The following is an 18175-nucleotide window of genomic DNA, read 5'->3' on the forward strand; positions in this document are numbered from 1 at the left end:
ACCCACGGTTGCTTCAGCGCTTTCGTTTGGTAGGTTACAGAATCTTTGTTTTTAGATATATTTTTCCCACGTGGAATGTTTCCCTCTATTATATTCATATAATTATTTAATTGTATATCTAAAAACAAATATGATGTGACTTACCAAACGAAAGCATTGGTATGTTGATAGACACACAAATAAACACACACACACACACACACACACACACACACACACACACACACAAAATTCAAGCTTTCGCAACCCACGGTTGCTTCATCAGGAAAGAGGGAAGGAGAGGGAAAAACGAAAGGATGTGGGTTTTAAGGGAGAGGGTAAGGAGTCATTCCAATCCCGGGAGCAGAAAGCCTTACCTTAGGGGGAAAAGAGGACAGGTATACACTCGCGCACACACACATAGCCATCCGCACATATACAGACACAAGCAGACATTTGTAAAGGCAAAGAGTTTGGGCAGAGATCTGGCAGAACACACACATAAAAGACGGTTGTAACTGGTGAGCTTTCAGAGCCCGTGACTCCTCCTTCAGGCAGAAGGGTTGAAGGGAAAGGAAAGAGGAGGGAGGGAAAAGAACTGGAGAGTATAAGAAAAGGGGTAGATTTTGGGCAAGTCACCCCGAACCGTGGGTCAGGGGATACTTACTGTATGGGATGAGAAGGAAAGACTGATTCTTGGGGACTGCATTGGACGAGATAAACTAAATATAAGGTACATTAAATGTTAAGTGCCAATAAGATTGTCTTTTGTTCTTAACTTGCACAAAGGAACTTTGAATGGTGTCAAGCACTGTTCATAAAAAAATTATTGGTGACAAGTATCCTAATCAAAAGACTAAACTCAACGATACACAGTGAATATAAGTAGAGTTGAATGGCAGTTTACAGCAAACCTTTTAATTCTTCATCTCAAAGTAAATCACATAATTCATTTCCAAACAAGTAAAAATGCTAGCTGGTACCAGGTATAAACATCACTGATCATACACTAAGTGAAACACCTTGTGCAAAATTCATCAAGGTAGCTGGCTAACAAGCTAAAATGGAGTCAACATACAGATAAAATTTAATCATAAAGTTAATTCATTAAGTTTTTCACTAGAAATATATCTCACCTTGTAAGTTTCACCAGCACTCTGACTTTTTTGCACATTTTCATTTTCACTCTTTGTTGTCTTACATATGTACCTTTTGGGGCAACACAATGTTAAGAAAGTATTCATTCAGCAAGCAGATACTTTGTAAAGAAGGTAACAGAATGCTCTGGCATAGGCCTCTTTGAAGATTCTGCAATTCTTGCTCTTCCTTTCTAGTACATTTGCTGCTTACTGATTTTTGTTGCTATTAAAGAAATTTCATGTGATTCTTGAGTTTCTCCTGAGGGATTAGTTGATTGAACTGTTCACAAGTGTAATACTGGTTCACAGTGTTCCACAGGCACAATATTTCAGCGACCAGACATGTCACCATCATCAGGTGCACATCTGAAGATGGCAACATGTCTGACTGCTGAAATATTGTGCTTGTTGGACACTTTGAACCAGCATTACACACGTTGACTGTTCAATCATAAAAGTTCCTGTTTATTCTTGAGTTACATAAGCACAGTAAATACATGAAATAATTTGCTTGTAAAGTTGGTTGCCTTTTTTTAGGGTTCAGAGTGGTGTATTATATTTTGGAGCACATCTCTGCAACAAGTTCACTTCAAACATCAAGTAATTGAGAATCCCTATAAATTAGAAAGAAAATCGAACAATGTGATAGTAAGCCCTTCTTCAAATTAACTTCTAGAGACAAGGCTAGAGCCCTGTTGCATGGCATCATTCTTTACTGGCCTCTGTTCTTATTGCACTTAGATAACTAATATTTTACGATAAATTTCTATATAATCATGTACAGTATACATTAATAAGAGAGAAACATCTACCATTTTGAAAGTAGTGGTTTTTCTGTTAATTTTATTATGTTAAATTTGTTACAAATACATGTAGATTCAGTTTATAACAGCTCATTATTATAGCAGTTCAGTTTATAACAGCTCATTATCATAGCAGTTCTTAAGAACCATTTCATGTTTTCAGTATATACTTTGACTCATGCCTAATTCCTGAAGGTTCTTCTACACGAGTGTATCTGCGAATGCAGATGAGTGGATGCAATGCTTATGCAGCTATGATCTGTCAATAAATATACATTTGTGCTACTTTCTTGGGAACTGTTGAAAATTACATCATCAGATATATCCACGTATTATTTCACTCTCTGTTAATCTCTTTACTTCAGAATGTCATTTTTTAAATTTCTGATGTTATGTCTGTACGTAGGACTCATTAGCATTCATCTGGGTATTCAGGTTGAATACATTTATTCTGATGTTACATTTTTCCCTTATGAGGAGAATACTAATCAGTGGTACAAAAACAAAAATTCCAAGCACAAATTTATGGAAAGACAGGTGGTCTGGCCAGTATGTACCTTAAAATAGCACATCTATATGTGCAGCCTATACTCTCTTTGATCTAACCATACACAAAGGTGTAGTGGCATCACGTGGTAAGGCCCTTGACAACCTGCCTCCACGAAACTCTGTTTTGGGCATGGTGACTTGTTTGCTGCAAGTCCATCACTGACAGGCTCTTCATTTGGTCTATCTACTACAATGGTGGTCTTCAGCCATTGACTTTACCCTTGATGATTGTTCTTTCCATTGCCTCTTGCCTTTTACCAATGTGACCAAAATACTTCAACTGAATTTTGTTTGACAAGAGTCAGCGGTCTTGTTCAGTGCCAAGCCGCCTCAGGATCGACTTATTAGTTCGATGTGCTGTCCACGGTATTTGAAGTAACCTTCTACAGAACTACATTTCCAGACCACCAATCATGCAATGACATGCCATTTTCATTGCCCAAGTTTTTGCTGTGTAGGTCACGATTGGGAAGGTAATATATATACACACAAAAAATTAAAATTAATTCTCTTAGCTTTCAGAACAACAAACAATGATTATCTTTGAGCTGACACCTGTACTTTATTTATTGATTTACCATCTTTGACATCTCATTCATTTTGATGCATTAGCTTCCATTATTGCCTTCATTTCCTCCACTTACAAATTAGCGTGTCCCTCTTAACATTTTTCCTTCTGTTACTTCCCCAAAATTTCCTCTTTTTCTTTCTATGTAGATGGAACCTGTGGTTTCAAAGGCTAGCATTCATCACATCATAATCATCATCCATATGACATTAGATTAGGAAATGAGACACTTAAAGTAGTAAAGGAGTTTTGCTATTTGGGGAGCAAAATAAATGACGATGGTCGAAGTAGAGAGGATATAAAATGTAGACTGGCAATGGCAAGGAAAGCGTTTCTGAAGAAGAGAAATTTGTTAACATCGAGTATAGATTTAAGTGTCAGGAAGTCATTTCTGAAAGTATTTGTATGGAGTGTAGCCATCTGTGGAAGTGAAACATGGACGATAAATAGTTTGGACAAGAAGAGAATAGAAGCTTTCGAAATGTGGTGCTACAGAAGATTAGATGGGTAGATCACATAACTAATGAGGAGGTATTGAATAGCATTGGGGAGAAGAGAAATTGGTGGCACAACTTAACTAGAAGAAGGGATCGGTTGGTAGGACATGTTCTGAGGCATCAAGGGATCACCAATTTAGTATTGGAGGGCAGCGTGGAGGGTAAAAATCGTAGGGGGAGACCAAGAGATGAATACACTAAGCAGATTCAGAAGGATGTAGGTTGCAGTGGGTACTGGGAGATGAAGAAGCTTGCACAGGATAGAGTAGCATGGAGAGCTGCATCAAACCAGTCTCAGGACTGAAGACCACAACAACAACAACAACATGACATCCAAAGTTGGTTACAGGCTTCCTGTAGGCTTGCATTAACGTCTTCATCAGCAAGCATCCATGTGCACATGCGTGTACTGTATGTGCAATGTAACTTAACACATTTAATAACTTTTGAACTAGGCTGGTTTAAGAGCAAATTTCCTGGACCATCACATCCAATCCTGGTACTGCTGATCCCTCCAAAAAACAACTTTGGAGCACACCACTGGAGACTCAGTATTATCCTGGTGTGGAATGTATTAATCAGCTACTTCGACAGGGGCATGACTTCCTAAAATCATGCCTTGAAATGAGATCCATTCTGTCTGGAATCTTGCCCACCACTCCTAGAGTAGCTTTTCGTCCCCCACCAAATTTCTCCAGTATTCTTGTCAGACCCTACCCTACGGCTCCAACCCCTCTGATTGTCCCCACTGAAAGACTTGCCCCATGCACCCTCCTACCAACACCTAAAGCAGCCCTGTAACTGGCAAAACATACTATCAAAGGAGGAGCCACCTGTGAAACAACATGTCATAAAGCAACTGTTATGAAACACTGTTTGGCCTTTTACATTGGCTTGACTACCACCAAATTATGAATTTGCATGAATGGGCATATGCAGATTGTGTATACTGGGAACACGCAGTATTCTGTTGTTCTTCCATCTCAGCATTTCTTCACAGTAACTACTCTTTTCTTCACTCCGTTTTAGTTTTCTACATCTTTCTTTGTCTTACCCGTCTTATTTTTCACCGTTCCCCTCCAATCTCTGTTGCGCACAATGCACTTAGCTTTTCAGTCTCATTAAATCATGCATGGTGTTTAAGCAGTAATCTCTGTCTTATATATTACCCTATCTTTCACCTTTAAGCTCTCAGGTTTTCAAATCACGTTCAATGCAGTCCCCAAAATCAATTTTCCTTCTCATCCCGTGCGATAAGTCTCCCCTGACCCATGGTTATGGGTGACTTTTGCGAAATATACACCTTTTCCTAGATCTCTCCAGTCCTTTTCCTTCCCCTTCAACCCTTCTGCCTGAAGGAGCCACTGGCTCTGAAAGCTTGCTTAATTACAACCCTCTTTTGTGTGTATGTTCTGTGGCCATTTGGTGAGTAGATTTATATCCATCCAATTAACACTACACCATCCACTGAGACCACAGTGGTGTCATGTGCGAAATAGCGGTCAATGGCTGGCGACACCACAGTGGTGTCATGTGCATAGTATCGCTCAGTGGTCGGTGACACCACAGTGGTGTCATGAGCATAGTATGGCGCAGTGGCCGGCGACAGCACTTTAGTATCTTTTGCATTCTGTTGGTGTTTTGTTTAGGTAACAATAAGTTACACACATCACACGTTAATAAGTACTTGTGCTTTCATCATGGCAGACAAAAGAGACAATATGATTATTTACAGTGAATGTGCGGATGTCTTGACTGGCCTTTCGGGCAACTTGGCCAAGTGAGAAGACATTGAAAATAAAAAAAATGAAAGTGAAGCAGACTCGTCGGAAGATAGTGAAATACGTCCAAGAAGTATTTGGCGAACGCTACGGTTGCCAACTGATTTGGATGAATCAGAAGAAGACGACAGTGCACAGTGGTCAGACTTTGATTTACCGAGGACTAACAATAACTTTGAAGGATCTCGCAGTCCAAACATATTTCCCAAAGATACACAGAGTATCGACGATATCGTAGAACTGTATATTGGGAACAATCTATTTGAATATATTACCAATGAAACCAACAAGTACTACAGTCAAAATTGCAACAGAAGGAAAGTCGATAAAAAAATGCCAAATTTGTCGACGTCATGGGACCCGAACTTAGAAAATGGTTTGAGTTTGCTATCCTTATGGGAATTGTAAAAAAGAGAGAGAGAGAGAGAGAGAGAGAGAGAGAGAGCAAGGATCGATGATTATTGGTCAACGAATCCGTTTATAGACACACCGATATTTCGCAAAACGATGTACCGCAACTGATTCAGACAAATATTATCATTTTTACATTTTTCCAACAACAACAATAAACCAGATAATGCTGACTGGCTTTTGAAAGTGCAATTGGTAACTGATTATTTTTCCAAAAAGTTTAAAGAAACCTTTAATCGAAGTCAAAACATCTCAATTGATGAAGGAATGATACCATGGCGTGGACGGTTAAATTTAAAGCTTACAGTCCATCGAAAATTACAAAATATGGCATACTCATTTGGATGCTGCGTGATTCGAGTATGGGATACTTTTCCTCATTCAAGATATGTAGCGGCGCTGGACAGCCTTTAGCAAAAACAGTGATGGAATTATTGACACCTTCTTATGGAAAGTGGCATCAACTCTACATGGATAATTATAATAGCAGTGTAGAAGTTGCACAGAAGTTACTTGAAAAGAAAGTTCGAGTTTGTGGAATGATACGGCAAAATATAGGATTTCCGGAGAAATTAAAGCACGCAAAAGTCAATGTGTTTGAAGCTTGTCATCAACAGAAAGGTGAAGTACTCGCACAGGTATGGATAGCTCCAAAAACTAAAATGATACGAATGATCTCTGCAATACATAATGCCACTTTGACTGACACTCAAAGAAAATGTAGTAAAACCAATTACTCAATTAAAAAAAGCTGAAAGTGTATTAGACTACTTAATGTGCAAGTCTTGTGGAGTTGCGTTACATCTAAGAGACTGCTGCATATCGTACAAAAGAGAAGTACTAAGTACCAAAGACAATGCAAATATACAAATATATGAAACAAACAAATTTTATATTTATTTACATACGTGTATCTTCGAAATTTTATGAAAGTAGGGGAACAGGGTTGTGAACTTATGAGAACTAATGACGAGATTAGTAAAACTTAATGATTTATAATCTCCTGATAATGTCAAGCATGGCTGGCAACAAGCCAAGTAATCCGTAGCGCTGCCGGTGCCAAGCAAATACATTTGTACGAGACGTGCGGACAGCGAAGTGTTAAAAGACTACAGTAATGACAAATATATTCTTTAGTATATTAATAAGATGAATCAATGTCTTGTTTCCCAAGAGTTGTTCTAGAAATTTAATTGAAATATAATCAAAAGGTTTCCTAGGTTTTTATAAAATAAAGTAGAACATTAACACCATTGTTATGGGTCAAGGGAATTATTTCACCATCATTTTACAAACAGCTTTGCAAGTTTCTTTTGTTCTACTTTGTCTGAAGCTTCAAAAATTTATATTGAAACACTAATATCTGAAGCCTTTCCTTTACTGAAAAGGTGAGTGGCTTGATGCACCCCATCTGATATTAATTGCCTTTTTCAACTATGAATTGTGTTATTTATAAGATATTGAGCTTTTTGTTTAATTTATTTTGTTATATCACCTCATTCTTAAAGGAAGATGCAATACTTATTATTTATACAAAGTTGCCCCATAGGCTGTATAGGCAGTTACACTATCTGAAGGTGATTACTGATCAGCTCATTTGCCTCATGGTGCATTTAAAGAACAGTGACTACCAATTCAGGATGTTTTCACTGCTTTCATTGTATATTTGAGTAATGCCATTTCCATTGGAACATATTTTTTTTACACATTCTGGTAACAATATTCTCGTACAGGTCAAAAACATGCACTTCTTACTACTTTTCTACTCATCCATGGACAGCAAAATGGCATGTATAAATGAACAATAAAAACCACTAGGCACAGGGTGGACATACTCGTATGCAAAAATAACAGCCACGGCGATGGTTGAGAATCGAACCTGCATCATCTGCTTGGAAGGCAACTATGCTGACCATTACACAATTGCATAGCTAATGTTTCTAATGCCATGATGCGTTTGCTTCCCACCTGCTGGCAGCGGCCCAAGGTAATAGTAGATGTAGTATGTCCATTACGAGGTAGGCAAGTGCATTTGGACAATATCTCCCCGCTGTATCTACTGCTGACATTAAAGAGAGAGAGAGAGGGAGAGAGAGAGACATTCTTTAGAAATAAAGCACAAACACATGTGCACGCAAAAGTTGACCTCTATCATAATATACACATAAATTCCATCCTTTACCTTTTTCCAGGTTCTGTTTGTTTTTCCACTGAAGATTTGGATCCTAAGGGCCTATTCAACTCACCACAATTATTGCTTCTTCTGTGTGAAGAGTGTTCTAATTGCTAATAGTTATGTTAATAGCTCATTACAATAATGCTTAAAATATTACTAATGTGTGTGACAAGATAATATGAGGGATTAAAAAGGAACGGTGCACAAAAATAATTTTATCCACTCACTTTCAGAAAAAATAGCCACTAACAGCTCGCTTTCACACAGGAAACTTTGTCTTGGGTAAGGGGGTAATTAATTCTTGATTGTTTATGTAACTGAGAGTAACTTTATTTCAAATAATAAAAATTAAATTTCTATACACAAATATCTGTATGTTGTCTTTACATAGATACAAGGATTTTATGTACACAGTGGAGGGATTACATTAGCATTGTACATGTGATATGATTTGCAGCTTTGGGCTGACCACAAAATAAAAGTTCTTTAGCTTTCACTGACCTCAAACTAAGCATCACTTCTTGTCGAAAAAAACTATTTTCTTAGAAGCATTTTATATAACAGTTCTCTTTAATCACATATGTGCAATATATTCTTTACTCTTTTAGGAAAATTATGGAGTTGTACTGGCATATCAAAGTATTGCCATGGGAATAGTAGGGAAGGGACAAATCATATGATAAAAACAATAATATATCACTGAGTAGAGCATTGGGCAACATTCTAAGGTGATATTTGAGTCACGAACTCATGTTAATGCAGTACATCACTCATTTCACATATCGCAATAATGGTTTCAAACAGATAATAGACATGAGTAACAGAATAAAATTAATTAAAATTCTTTGTTATATATCAACAATATGGTCCCTACAAATGCCTCCAGCTTCTTGTTTCACATATAACTCTCTCTGTAACAACATGCTAGATAACAATTATTATCTTTAAAAACAATAAAGAATGATTTGAAAGAATGCACAATTAACAAAGCATACACATCTGCTTTGCTTCTGGGATGTGGGGAAGAAGAAGCAGCAGCAGCAGCCTTCTTAACCATAAAACATAAAGAGTGCAAAATCTTATAGATAAAACATTTTCAAGAAGTTGCACTATAGAAAAAAATAACAGACAAACAAAGATCCGTCTATATCATTTAACCTTTTAGGTCTTCTGTAAAAATACTTCAAATTTTATGGCAGGAAAATAATGAAGCATATTTATTACATAAAGAGTACATTTGAATAAAACTGTAACACTGAAATAAAATGCTTTAAGGCCTCATTATTTTCAACTATGTCACACATTTCAGTCTTAGAAATGTTACCACTGGGCGGGGGCTTTAATTTGTTTTAACACTAGAAACGCTATTCGCATTACACACAGAAATGCCTTTGAAAAATTTAAAAATGTACACAGGACTGGCTTTTCTGCGACTTAACACTCTTCACTCCAATATCATTTAGCACTCTTCCACCTTTCGTAGCATTACTGAGATGCACTAGGCGTGCCATTGTTATTGCTTGTAGGAGTGTTAGCGCCAGCTGCCAAATTGTCTATTTCTCTTTGCGCTCTAGATATTTTTACTTTATCACGTGGTGTTCCATCTTCACCAGTTTCCATCGCAAACATCTTCATCTTCTCCTTAAAGCTCAGCTTTTCTGGTACTTGGCCAATCCTTGTTGACATCTTTTGCTGTTGTTGAGCGGCCAATAATCGTGCCCTAGGATCCCTACAAAATAATAATACATGCAAAAGAATTATGAATGCATCTGCACAAATGTAGTATAATATTACACAATGATGCTCTGGATTACAGCCAAAATAAGCTAATGACCAAATCTAGAGGATTACAGATAACATGAACAATGTTTTCCTAAAACTCCTACAAATAATGATAATAATTGATCATAATATCTGTATAACACTCTTACTTTGTCAGATGTCTTCTACAAATATTTTTACTTTTTTTATATGAGGTTCGTTGAAATGAAACCTGGTCAGTGCATATACCTTTGCCTTACACATGAGGTGGCACCACGTAACTGAGGGTATGATGGTGTTATCTATTGGTAGAGAGACTGATGCATGTGCACAGTTTGATGTTGCATAGCGCTATTGTGGTTTCATACTGAAGAGAAGGTGGTCACAAAAGTTATCGTCAACTAACGAACATACAGGTGAGTAAGTAGGAACAACGAGGAGTGATTCGATTTTTGGCGGCGGAGGTCAGGACATGTATCAACAGGTGAAGACTGTGTACGGTGAGTACAGTTCGAGTCGTTCAAGTGTTGTGGAATGGCGCAAACAATTCCTTGAGGGGCGTGAGTCACTGGAAGATGGTGCTAGTCCTGGGCAGTCTAATTGTCTCATCACACTGGAAATGGTTGCAGAAGTGAATGTTTTAGTCTTGGACAACCGCAGAATCACCATGGTCAAGATCCATCAGTGTTGGACCTCTAAAACAGCATCGATCACGAAGTGTGTGACTGGGTCCAGGCCTGGATCCGACAGCAGCCTACTCACTTCTTCAAGGATGGTTTTGACCACTAGTGTCGCAATGGGATAAATGTGCTAACAGTTTTGGTGACTATTTTTGAGTATGTGTACGGTGTATAACTACATTTTTGAGTTAATAAAATCATTACCATTACTTTACACTAGTAACCATGTTTCATTTGAATGCCCCTTATATAATGTGAAGTGTCTGTTACAGACTAACTGGTACTTATATTTCACATCCAATGGTCTTGTGCCCCAATTCTAAGCAGGGTCCACCAATTAAATGGTCATGGGAAAGCAACTGCAAACTACCTACTCTATGCTATTGCCTGAGATGAAAATATCGGTATCCCACTTAGTTCTTCTACAGTTATGTAATAAGGAAATGAGGTTCTGCCTCAAGGAAACACAACTGTTCTTGTTTTAGTACTCAAACATGGTCTAGAGAAGTTTCTCCATCTTCAGTGGGTTTGTCAGTTCTTTTAGTATTACACATTGGTGTTCACATCGTTGTCTGATAGTTTCAGCACAGCTGTAATAATTACTGCCTTCCAGTATGTCATTTTTTGTAGATGTCACGTTTTCATGCTTCCACAGGGTGGTTGAGTGGATCTTCGTAACATACACTGTTTCGCTGTGTGTTAAAAAACTAAGTGTGGCAGCTCACATATTTCCTCACGCATCAATACAACGAAGTATCAAGGGGAACATATGCAATATCTGTATTAGTAAGTGACTATTCCACAACACAGAATCAGCAACAGGTTGCCTGTCTCACGGTTTCCAGGGATAATAAAAATTTGGTTTTCAATATTCTGCATAATTATTGACCAAATTTAAAAAAAATTAAAATGCTGTCATAACCTAATTACTAATTCGCATAACCTTGTTAAAAGTTAACACAATAGCACAACTGCTACAGTTAGAAATTGTGTGCTTGTCTTGATGTAGCATAACTGATGGCGTACAAATACACAGACTATTCACCCAGACTTTGAGAATGAAATTTTATACTTAATTTCAAATTTTAATGAAACTTTTAATCACTGGCGCCATGCACAAAATTAGAAAGGAAAAAAAGTTTATCGCTTACTATCCCTTCACTGTTTTTTAGCATCAGACATGACATTTTAATTTATTAGAAACTCTATTTGTAGGAAAATTTACAGGCAGTATCTACAAATACCACTGAATGTACCTGCATGATTACAACATTGCATGACACACAGTTTCAGGAGATTTGTCGTAATAGACAGAGCAAATGCTTGAAAAACTTGCTTTTGCTTAAAATGGGGCACAAATTACCCGAGTATATTATCAAGTGTTTCATAATGAGAGCACTTAGTTACTTCCAACAAACATAAAGCATGATTTCAAACCTTTTTCTTGCTTACATGCTTAATGTCAAATATTCAATACATTAACTCACATGTAATCAGACACCTGAAACTGTTTTATACACGGGTGCTTGATCCTTTAAAGAATTGGGGGTTTACTGGTATGGTATAATACAACAGATAGCAATGTAAACATGATGTAAGTTATCACTGTATGGACACTGGCCACATGCAAGTAATTCTGACTGGTACAATGTGCAATCTGAACTGTACCATAATGACACCCTGTTCCCCCACCAAGCCTCTTGTAAGGGAAGATTGATGAAAAAGATGAGTGGTGTTTCTGTATTCACCATTAACGAATTATTTTGTCAGTTGCAGCAAAAGGACAGTGCTACCCTTCTGTTAATATTGTGAAAATGTACTTCTTAAATGAAGTAGAAACCAAACTGGAAGTAATACATGGAGGAGAAGAGGATACCCAGAAAGGATGAAAGGAAAGGGAAAAAGACTAAGAGACAGGTGGCCGATAGGAGTGAAGGGCTGTGTGCAAAATGAAGAAGACTGGGTCAAGGTGGAGACAGAGAGACGATAGGAAGATAGAAGAGAGGTATATGTTCCAAACAGATTCTGCCAGCAGCTGGAAAACGTAGATGATGATCATGATGATGATGATAGACATCCAATATTTCACTAGGGGTTTCACTGTAACTACAAGTCTTTCCCTGAATTAATTAAAAACATATATGAGGCATGTCCAGGAAGTAAGCTCTGTTTTGCAAAAAAACTTCTAAAACATCTTTTTTACAAATAAATATTTATTTTTACAAGAAACAGCATTTCTTAAACTATTTTACTACATAGTTGCCATAATTGTTCCGATATTTGTCATAGCGATGAACCAACTTTTCTGTGCCCTCTTCATAGAAAGATGTCGTCAATGAATACAGCTCCAGTTGAACACTGTTTCTTGAATCATTGTCACTGATGAAAGCGTGCTCCTACTAAATCACACTTTAAGTTCAAGAACGAGAGGTAGTTAGAGGGTGTGAGACTGGGACTGCTGGCAGGTGATTTAACTGCTCCCAACCTACTTAGTAAATAAGAGTGACACCAACAGAAAGGGGATGTGTGTGTTCATGAAGCAACAAACTGCCTTGACTGAGCATCCCACACCTTTTGCTTTGAACTGCACACCAAACTTTTCTCAATGTTCCACAGTATCATACCACATTCACAGTTTCATCTTTAGGAAGGAACTCAACAAGCAGAATGCCCTGTCTGTCCCAGAACACAGTGAATGTTTGTTGTTGTTGTTGTTGTTGTGCTGACAATGTTACTTTGGATTTTTGTTTTTTGGGGGATTGTGAGTGCCTCCATTCCATCAACTATTGTTTTGATTCTGTAGTGACATGCCAAACCCAAGTTTTGCCACTGGCAACAATTCTGATTAGAAATTATCTCACTAGCCACTGTACCAGACACAAAATGTCAAAGCACTGCCAAGTCGCTTTGTTTCATGGAGATCCGTAAGCATTTTCAGAACCCAACGAAAACACAATTTGCAAAAAAATTAAGCAATTTTTAACAATTTAATGCAAAACAGTTTTTGAAATTTGTGAAAACTCATCACAAAGAATTCTTATTGCGAACCACCTGTTTTCATAAATTTCATCTTTCATTTTCTGAGCCAAAGTATCATTGACAACAGAAGGCTACCCATTCTGTGCTACATCATGAACACTGTTTCACCCATTTTCACACTATTCCATGAATTGTTACATTTTTCACCATAAATGTCCAGAAGTTTATGGTGAATTAGACCTAGTTTCATATTCTTTGTGTTCAAAACTCTTCACAGTTGGCAGGCTCAGAGATTTCAAACATTTTGAATGACCACAAAGAAATGTAAACACAACACAATCTGGCTGTAATTGTATCACTTGAAAGACAATGAACCAGACAGACGATTGCAATACTATGACACTTAATGCTGTGACGGCAGTGGAACGAAATGGTACTGACTGTCTGTACATGCCTCATATTTACAGAATGATACAAACTTACCTCACAATAATTCTGTGACCAAAATAGCATTAGTAAGTCAACAACAAATACTTCATCTAATCCATTTACATCTGCTGCCCTCTCTCTTCACACAAATTCTCCCACCAACCTGCATTCCCTGTTATCACCTTGTTTTTAATTTTTGTCTACAATCTCACTGTATTTTCACGTCAATTTTAATTCACTTTCACCTTTCACTATTGGCCCTTGCCCACACTTAATTTGTTCCACACTTTTCCACTGGTGGCCAGAGTGGTCACATGTTTGAGTGTTGTGCTTGTGTGTTTTCTCCACTTAAGAAAGCCTTTTAGCTAGAAGATTAGACGTGTAGCAGTCTTTTCACTGTGCCTCTCTGCAGCTTAACTACACTGTTGTCATTTTTAGAATGGCGAATTAATTAAATGTGTTTCTTACTTGTAAACTTCCTGAGCACCTATAACACCTGGCGTGTTGCTTGGGAAAGAGCCTCCTTCTGGACTCTTTGGTGATGCCAACAATGTTTCTGCTTCATTTATGAAATGCTGCAACATAAAACGTATTACATTATATATAACTGTTCTAATGTTTCTCAGGTTTTACAATGTTATATTTAATGTACTCAAAGATGCAGGCAACTTGCATTTTTATTGTTTACAAAACAGAATGCTGCCTTATGAGCTAAAAATTATACTTGTGAGATTAAGCTTAGACTACTACTTTGTGAAACTGATGACAGAATATATGGAAATTATGGAATACGAATGTATGTTTCTCCTATATGTTATGTTTAACCAATGCGTGGCCTCTATTAGTGTGCAGTGTTCCAGATGTGAGATACACAATTAAGCAGGTTTCTATTAAGAAGGACAAACACTACTTTACTATAAAGTACAATAAAAACTACCACAAATTAAACTTACTTCATTGATTTAACATTCTGTTGCAACTAATCATTCAATAAACTTACATTGGGATCTTCACGAATTTGGTCAAGAGGCGGTGGCTGGCTTGGTGGGGCAGGTGGAGAGGAAGTGGGCGGCGGATCGTGGAATGATACCCTCTTGACAGTTGTTGTGGTCGTTGTGGCTACAGGAGAAGAAACAGGTGTGGAAACGTGGCCATGTGCCTGTCCTCCAGCTGTGGCCCGCAGCACACTCTGCTGCTGCGACATGACAGCAAAGGAAGAGCCCCTCTCAGGTGGCTGTGGCGGAGGAGGTGAGGCAAGCAGGGAATCTAGGCGCTGTGCTGCACCACCACTGCTACCTGTGCTGTTCTCCGTGACAGCACCCTGCAAGCAAAGCATATATATCACTATGAGTGTTTTCTATATTTATTAGTGTACCAAATAACTAATTCCAAGAGTGACCCTGTAGTGACTACATGCAACCTAAACAACATATGAGCCTTGCCTGAAGTACAGCTTCAGTGTACTGTTCTAAGAGAGCAATATATGAGGATGGAACTTCTGCTAATGAGGGGGGGGAAAAAAGAAAGAAAAAAAGAAGAAGTAACACACCTGACACAGGAGGATACAAGAGAGTGGGGTAGGGTGTTGGTGTAGGAGGGGGAGGGGGAGCAGGGGGAGGAGGAAGAGGAGGAGGAGCAGGGGGAGGAGGAGGAGCAGGGGGGGGGAGGAGGAGAAAAGAGTACTACTTAGAGAAACTCATCCAGTACTGCAATGTTGAGATCCTACATGTTTGAAGTAATTAAGTGTGACTGAAACGTTAAAACTGAATGTAACTAACAGCTATTCAACTTGGAACATCACTCGGACGGAGGAAATTGTAGAACCAGTTAGTAATGTGAAAAATCAGGTAGTAATGTGAAAGACAGTGACTGTGATAAAAATAATAATAAAATAAAAATAAATAAATCTGTTTGAAGTCATGCATAAATCAACAAGAGCACAGACAAATAAGGGCTACAAGCTGGAAATCATAGATAATACTTGAGTGTGCAAAACTAATGTGATGCTGAAACTGTTAAAAAGGATGTTTTTTGATATATTATAATGTAAGTCTTTGCTGTTTTCTGTAGCCTGGTATCATTTATTCTGTGCAAACATACTCTTAGCTTTCAACTCAATAAATCTGCATTGAAAAATGAAAATCCACTACAAAATGTGGATAATTTGATCAATGTGGCCCATGATGCCGGACTACTGCAGTGCAGATACACCAAAAATCATACAGAAGCCATCACAAAAATATATTTTTTAATGAAAAAAAATAAAGGAATAATAAAAAATAAGGTCTTAAATTATTTTGAAACTGTGAAACTTCAAATATGAATATAGCATAGCATAATAGCTCTATTATAGGTAGTGGACAATCTTATGCAGCTGGAAGTTTGATGGTACATGCGCTAAATACTGCTGTGTATTTGCAGTTCCAGTCATTAAGAAGGCTATTTTTACATGAAGTTATCAGCTTTCACTGTCATATTCGAGGAACAGGCTGGGAACATACCAAATGCACCATGGTCAGACATCACTGTGCTGCATGCCAAGTTGCAGTTTTCTCCACGTCAGTTATGACCAGAGCCATTTCTCAATACATTATTTCATTGCAGACTTAACAAATATTTAGTATTCTGTGTTTATTTGGTGCTGATGAGGTCACATTAGACAGAGAACATGTATTTCCCAAACTGAAGTGTAGAACAAACTATACCAATATGATTTACACTTCACCAAAATATATTCATTCATTATGTTCTGTACACATTCAGGGATTGAAACAAGTCAAAGCATACATTTACAACAGAAAAGCAAATCAGAGGGCTGAATCTGCATACCGCACTAACAGTAAATAATCACTATGCTGCTTTAGGCTATTCCATCTTATGCCAACTGTATTTAATCGAATGAATTAGAAAGAAAGCTGCTACTCCTCAGCTCTGCTAACTACAAATGCAATAAATATACTACAACACAGTAGAATGGAGTAGTACGTACACTTGTCAAGAGTGAAATTTGGAGGTGCCACATTATTTTCCGTGTATCTGTATTCCAGTAGTAAATATCATGACCCACAATGATCACAGCACCATGATCTTTACCATAGGCTGTCCAATTCAACGAGTTTCAATTATTTTGTTGGAACCTCACATTTGCACTTGTGATGAACTGAGGAAGAACACATGACAACACAGCAAACTTCCATTTAGGGAAATGCATCTGCTAACATATACTGTTTCAAGCAAAGGTTTCACTTTTTGCCAAGTAGCACCTCATTCATGACAACTGTGAATCTGCTGGTCACAATGACCGAGAGTGGCAGCACAGCTCACTGCCTTGAACTTTTTAAAATGCTAGGGATCTTAACTTCTGAATGTAATTTTCAGAGGGTTATGTGTGTAAAAATAAGTATTGACTACTATGTTACAAATTGTTTAGTATACAATTAAGAAACTAGAAACAGCTGTAATTTGCATCTGGACAGAAAAATAAAGTTAAAACTCTAAACAGTTTATTGTACATTGGCATCAAATTATATAATAAAGTACCACAACATGTACAAGACACAAATACTATACGCTCTTTAAAAACAAAACTAAAAAATTATTTTCAAAATGAATGTTTTTATATTGCAATGGAATACTTGAATTAAAACATACTACTTATTTTAAAATGGTCTGTATTATACTATACATAGAAATAATAATTATTTAAGACTAAAATACAAATTTAATTAGACTAAAAGAAAAATCACTGGAAATTATTGTGCAAGAAATTAATTTTAAACTGTTAATTTTTTCCATGTTTTGAATGACGAAATACATACAATGTAAATTGTTTCAAGGATTAATAAAGAAATCAGTCAATCATCTGTTGCACAGCACTGCCTCAAAATCAGGAAGACGTGGATCATCAACCAATGTTGAGCAAAAACACAGCAAAGTGGGTTAGGAACAGTAAAATTTCACACTGATGTGACAGTATGCAAATATCTATCTGTGTACTATCTGATAACTGAATGAAGGATCACTTTAAGTTAAAGTAGCACTTGCTTTCTGCCCTTTACTGTTTCATGCTTGCAGGACTGACTGACTTAACAATCTCTGTAAAAGTTAAAATCTCTCCAATTTTACTGTAACAATCACTTCATAAAGTAATATGTCATACAGTGACACATCTCTCTTGTTTAAAATAAGAAATGTGAGTGCTATACCTTGGATCTGTCAGTTTGCTCTGAAGATGGTTGAAAGGTATGCAGCCCACATTCAGTTGAAGAAATCTAATGGATCAACAAATACAATATTGTTTGACTTTTCTTGCCACTAATCTTCACATCTTTTCAGTCTCATCTATTCAGCAGTCTCCAGGCAGCCTGGACCTTCAGAAACCCAATCCAACATCTCACTGTTCCAAAATTACATCAGAATGATT

At 37.4% G+C, this 18175-nt stretch overlaps 1 protein-coding gene across 3 annotated transcripts in view; it reads right to left on the reverse strand.

Annotated features, from left to right (window-relative positions):
- Positions 1-8223: 8223 nt before the first annotated feature.
- LOC126101143 (afadin) overlaps positions 8224-18175 on the reverse strand; it is a 1121024-nt gene continuing 1111072 nt past the window's right edge. For all 3 annotated transcript variants that reach the window (XM_049911831.1, XM_049911830.1, XM_049911832.1), the window contains 3 exons: positions 14753-15073; positions 14221-14327; positions 8224-9632 (listed from right to left, as the gene is read on the reverse strand). In XM_049911831.1, coding sequence (XP_049767788.1) covers positions 9389-9632; positions 14221-14327; positions 14753-15073 — 672 coding nt within the window. In that variant the 3' untranslated portion in view covers positions 8224-9388. The remainder of the gene's footprint in view (positions 9633-14220; positions 14328-14752; positions 15074-18175) is intronic.

This window comes from Schistocerca cancellata, chromosome 9 (assembly GCF_023864275.1).
Source record: "Schistocerca cancellata isolate TAMUIC-IGC-003103 chromosome 9, iqSchCanc2.1, whole genome shotgun sequence".
Taxonomy (NCBI): domain Eukaryota; kingdom Metazoa; phylum Arthropoda; class Insecta; order Orthoptera; family Acrididae; genus Schistocerca; species Schistocerca cancellata.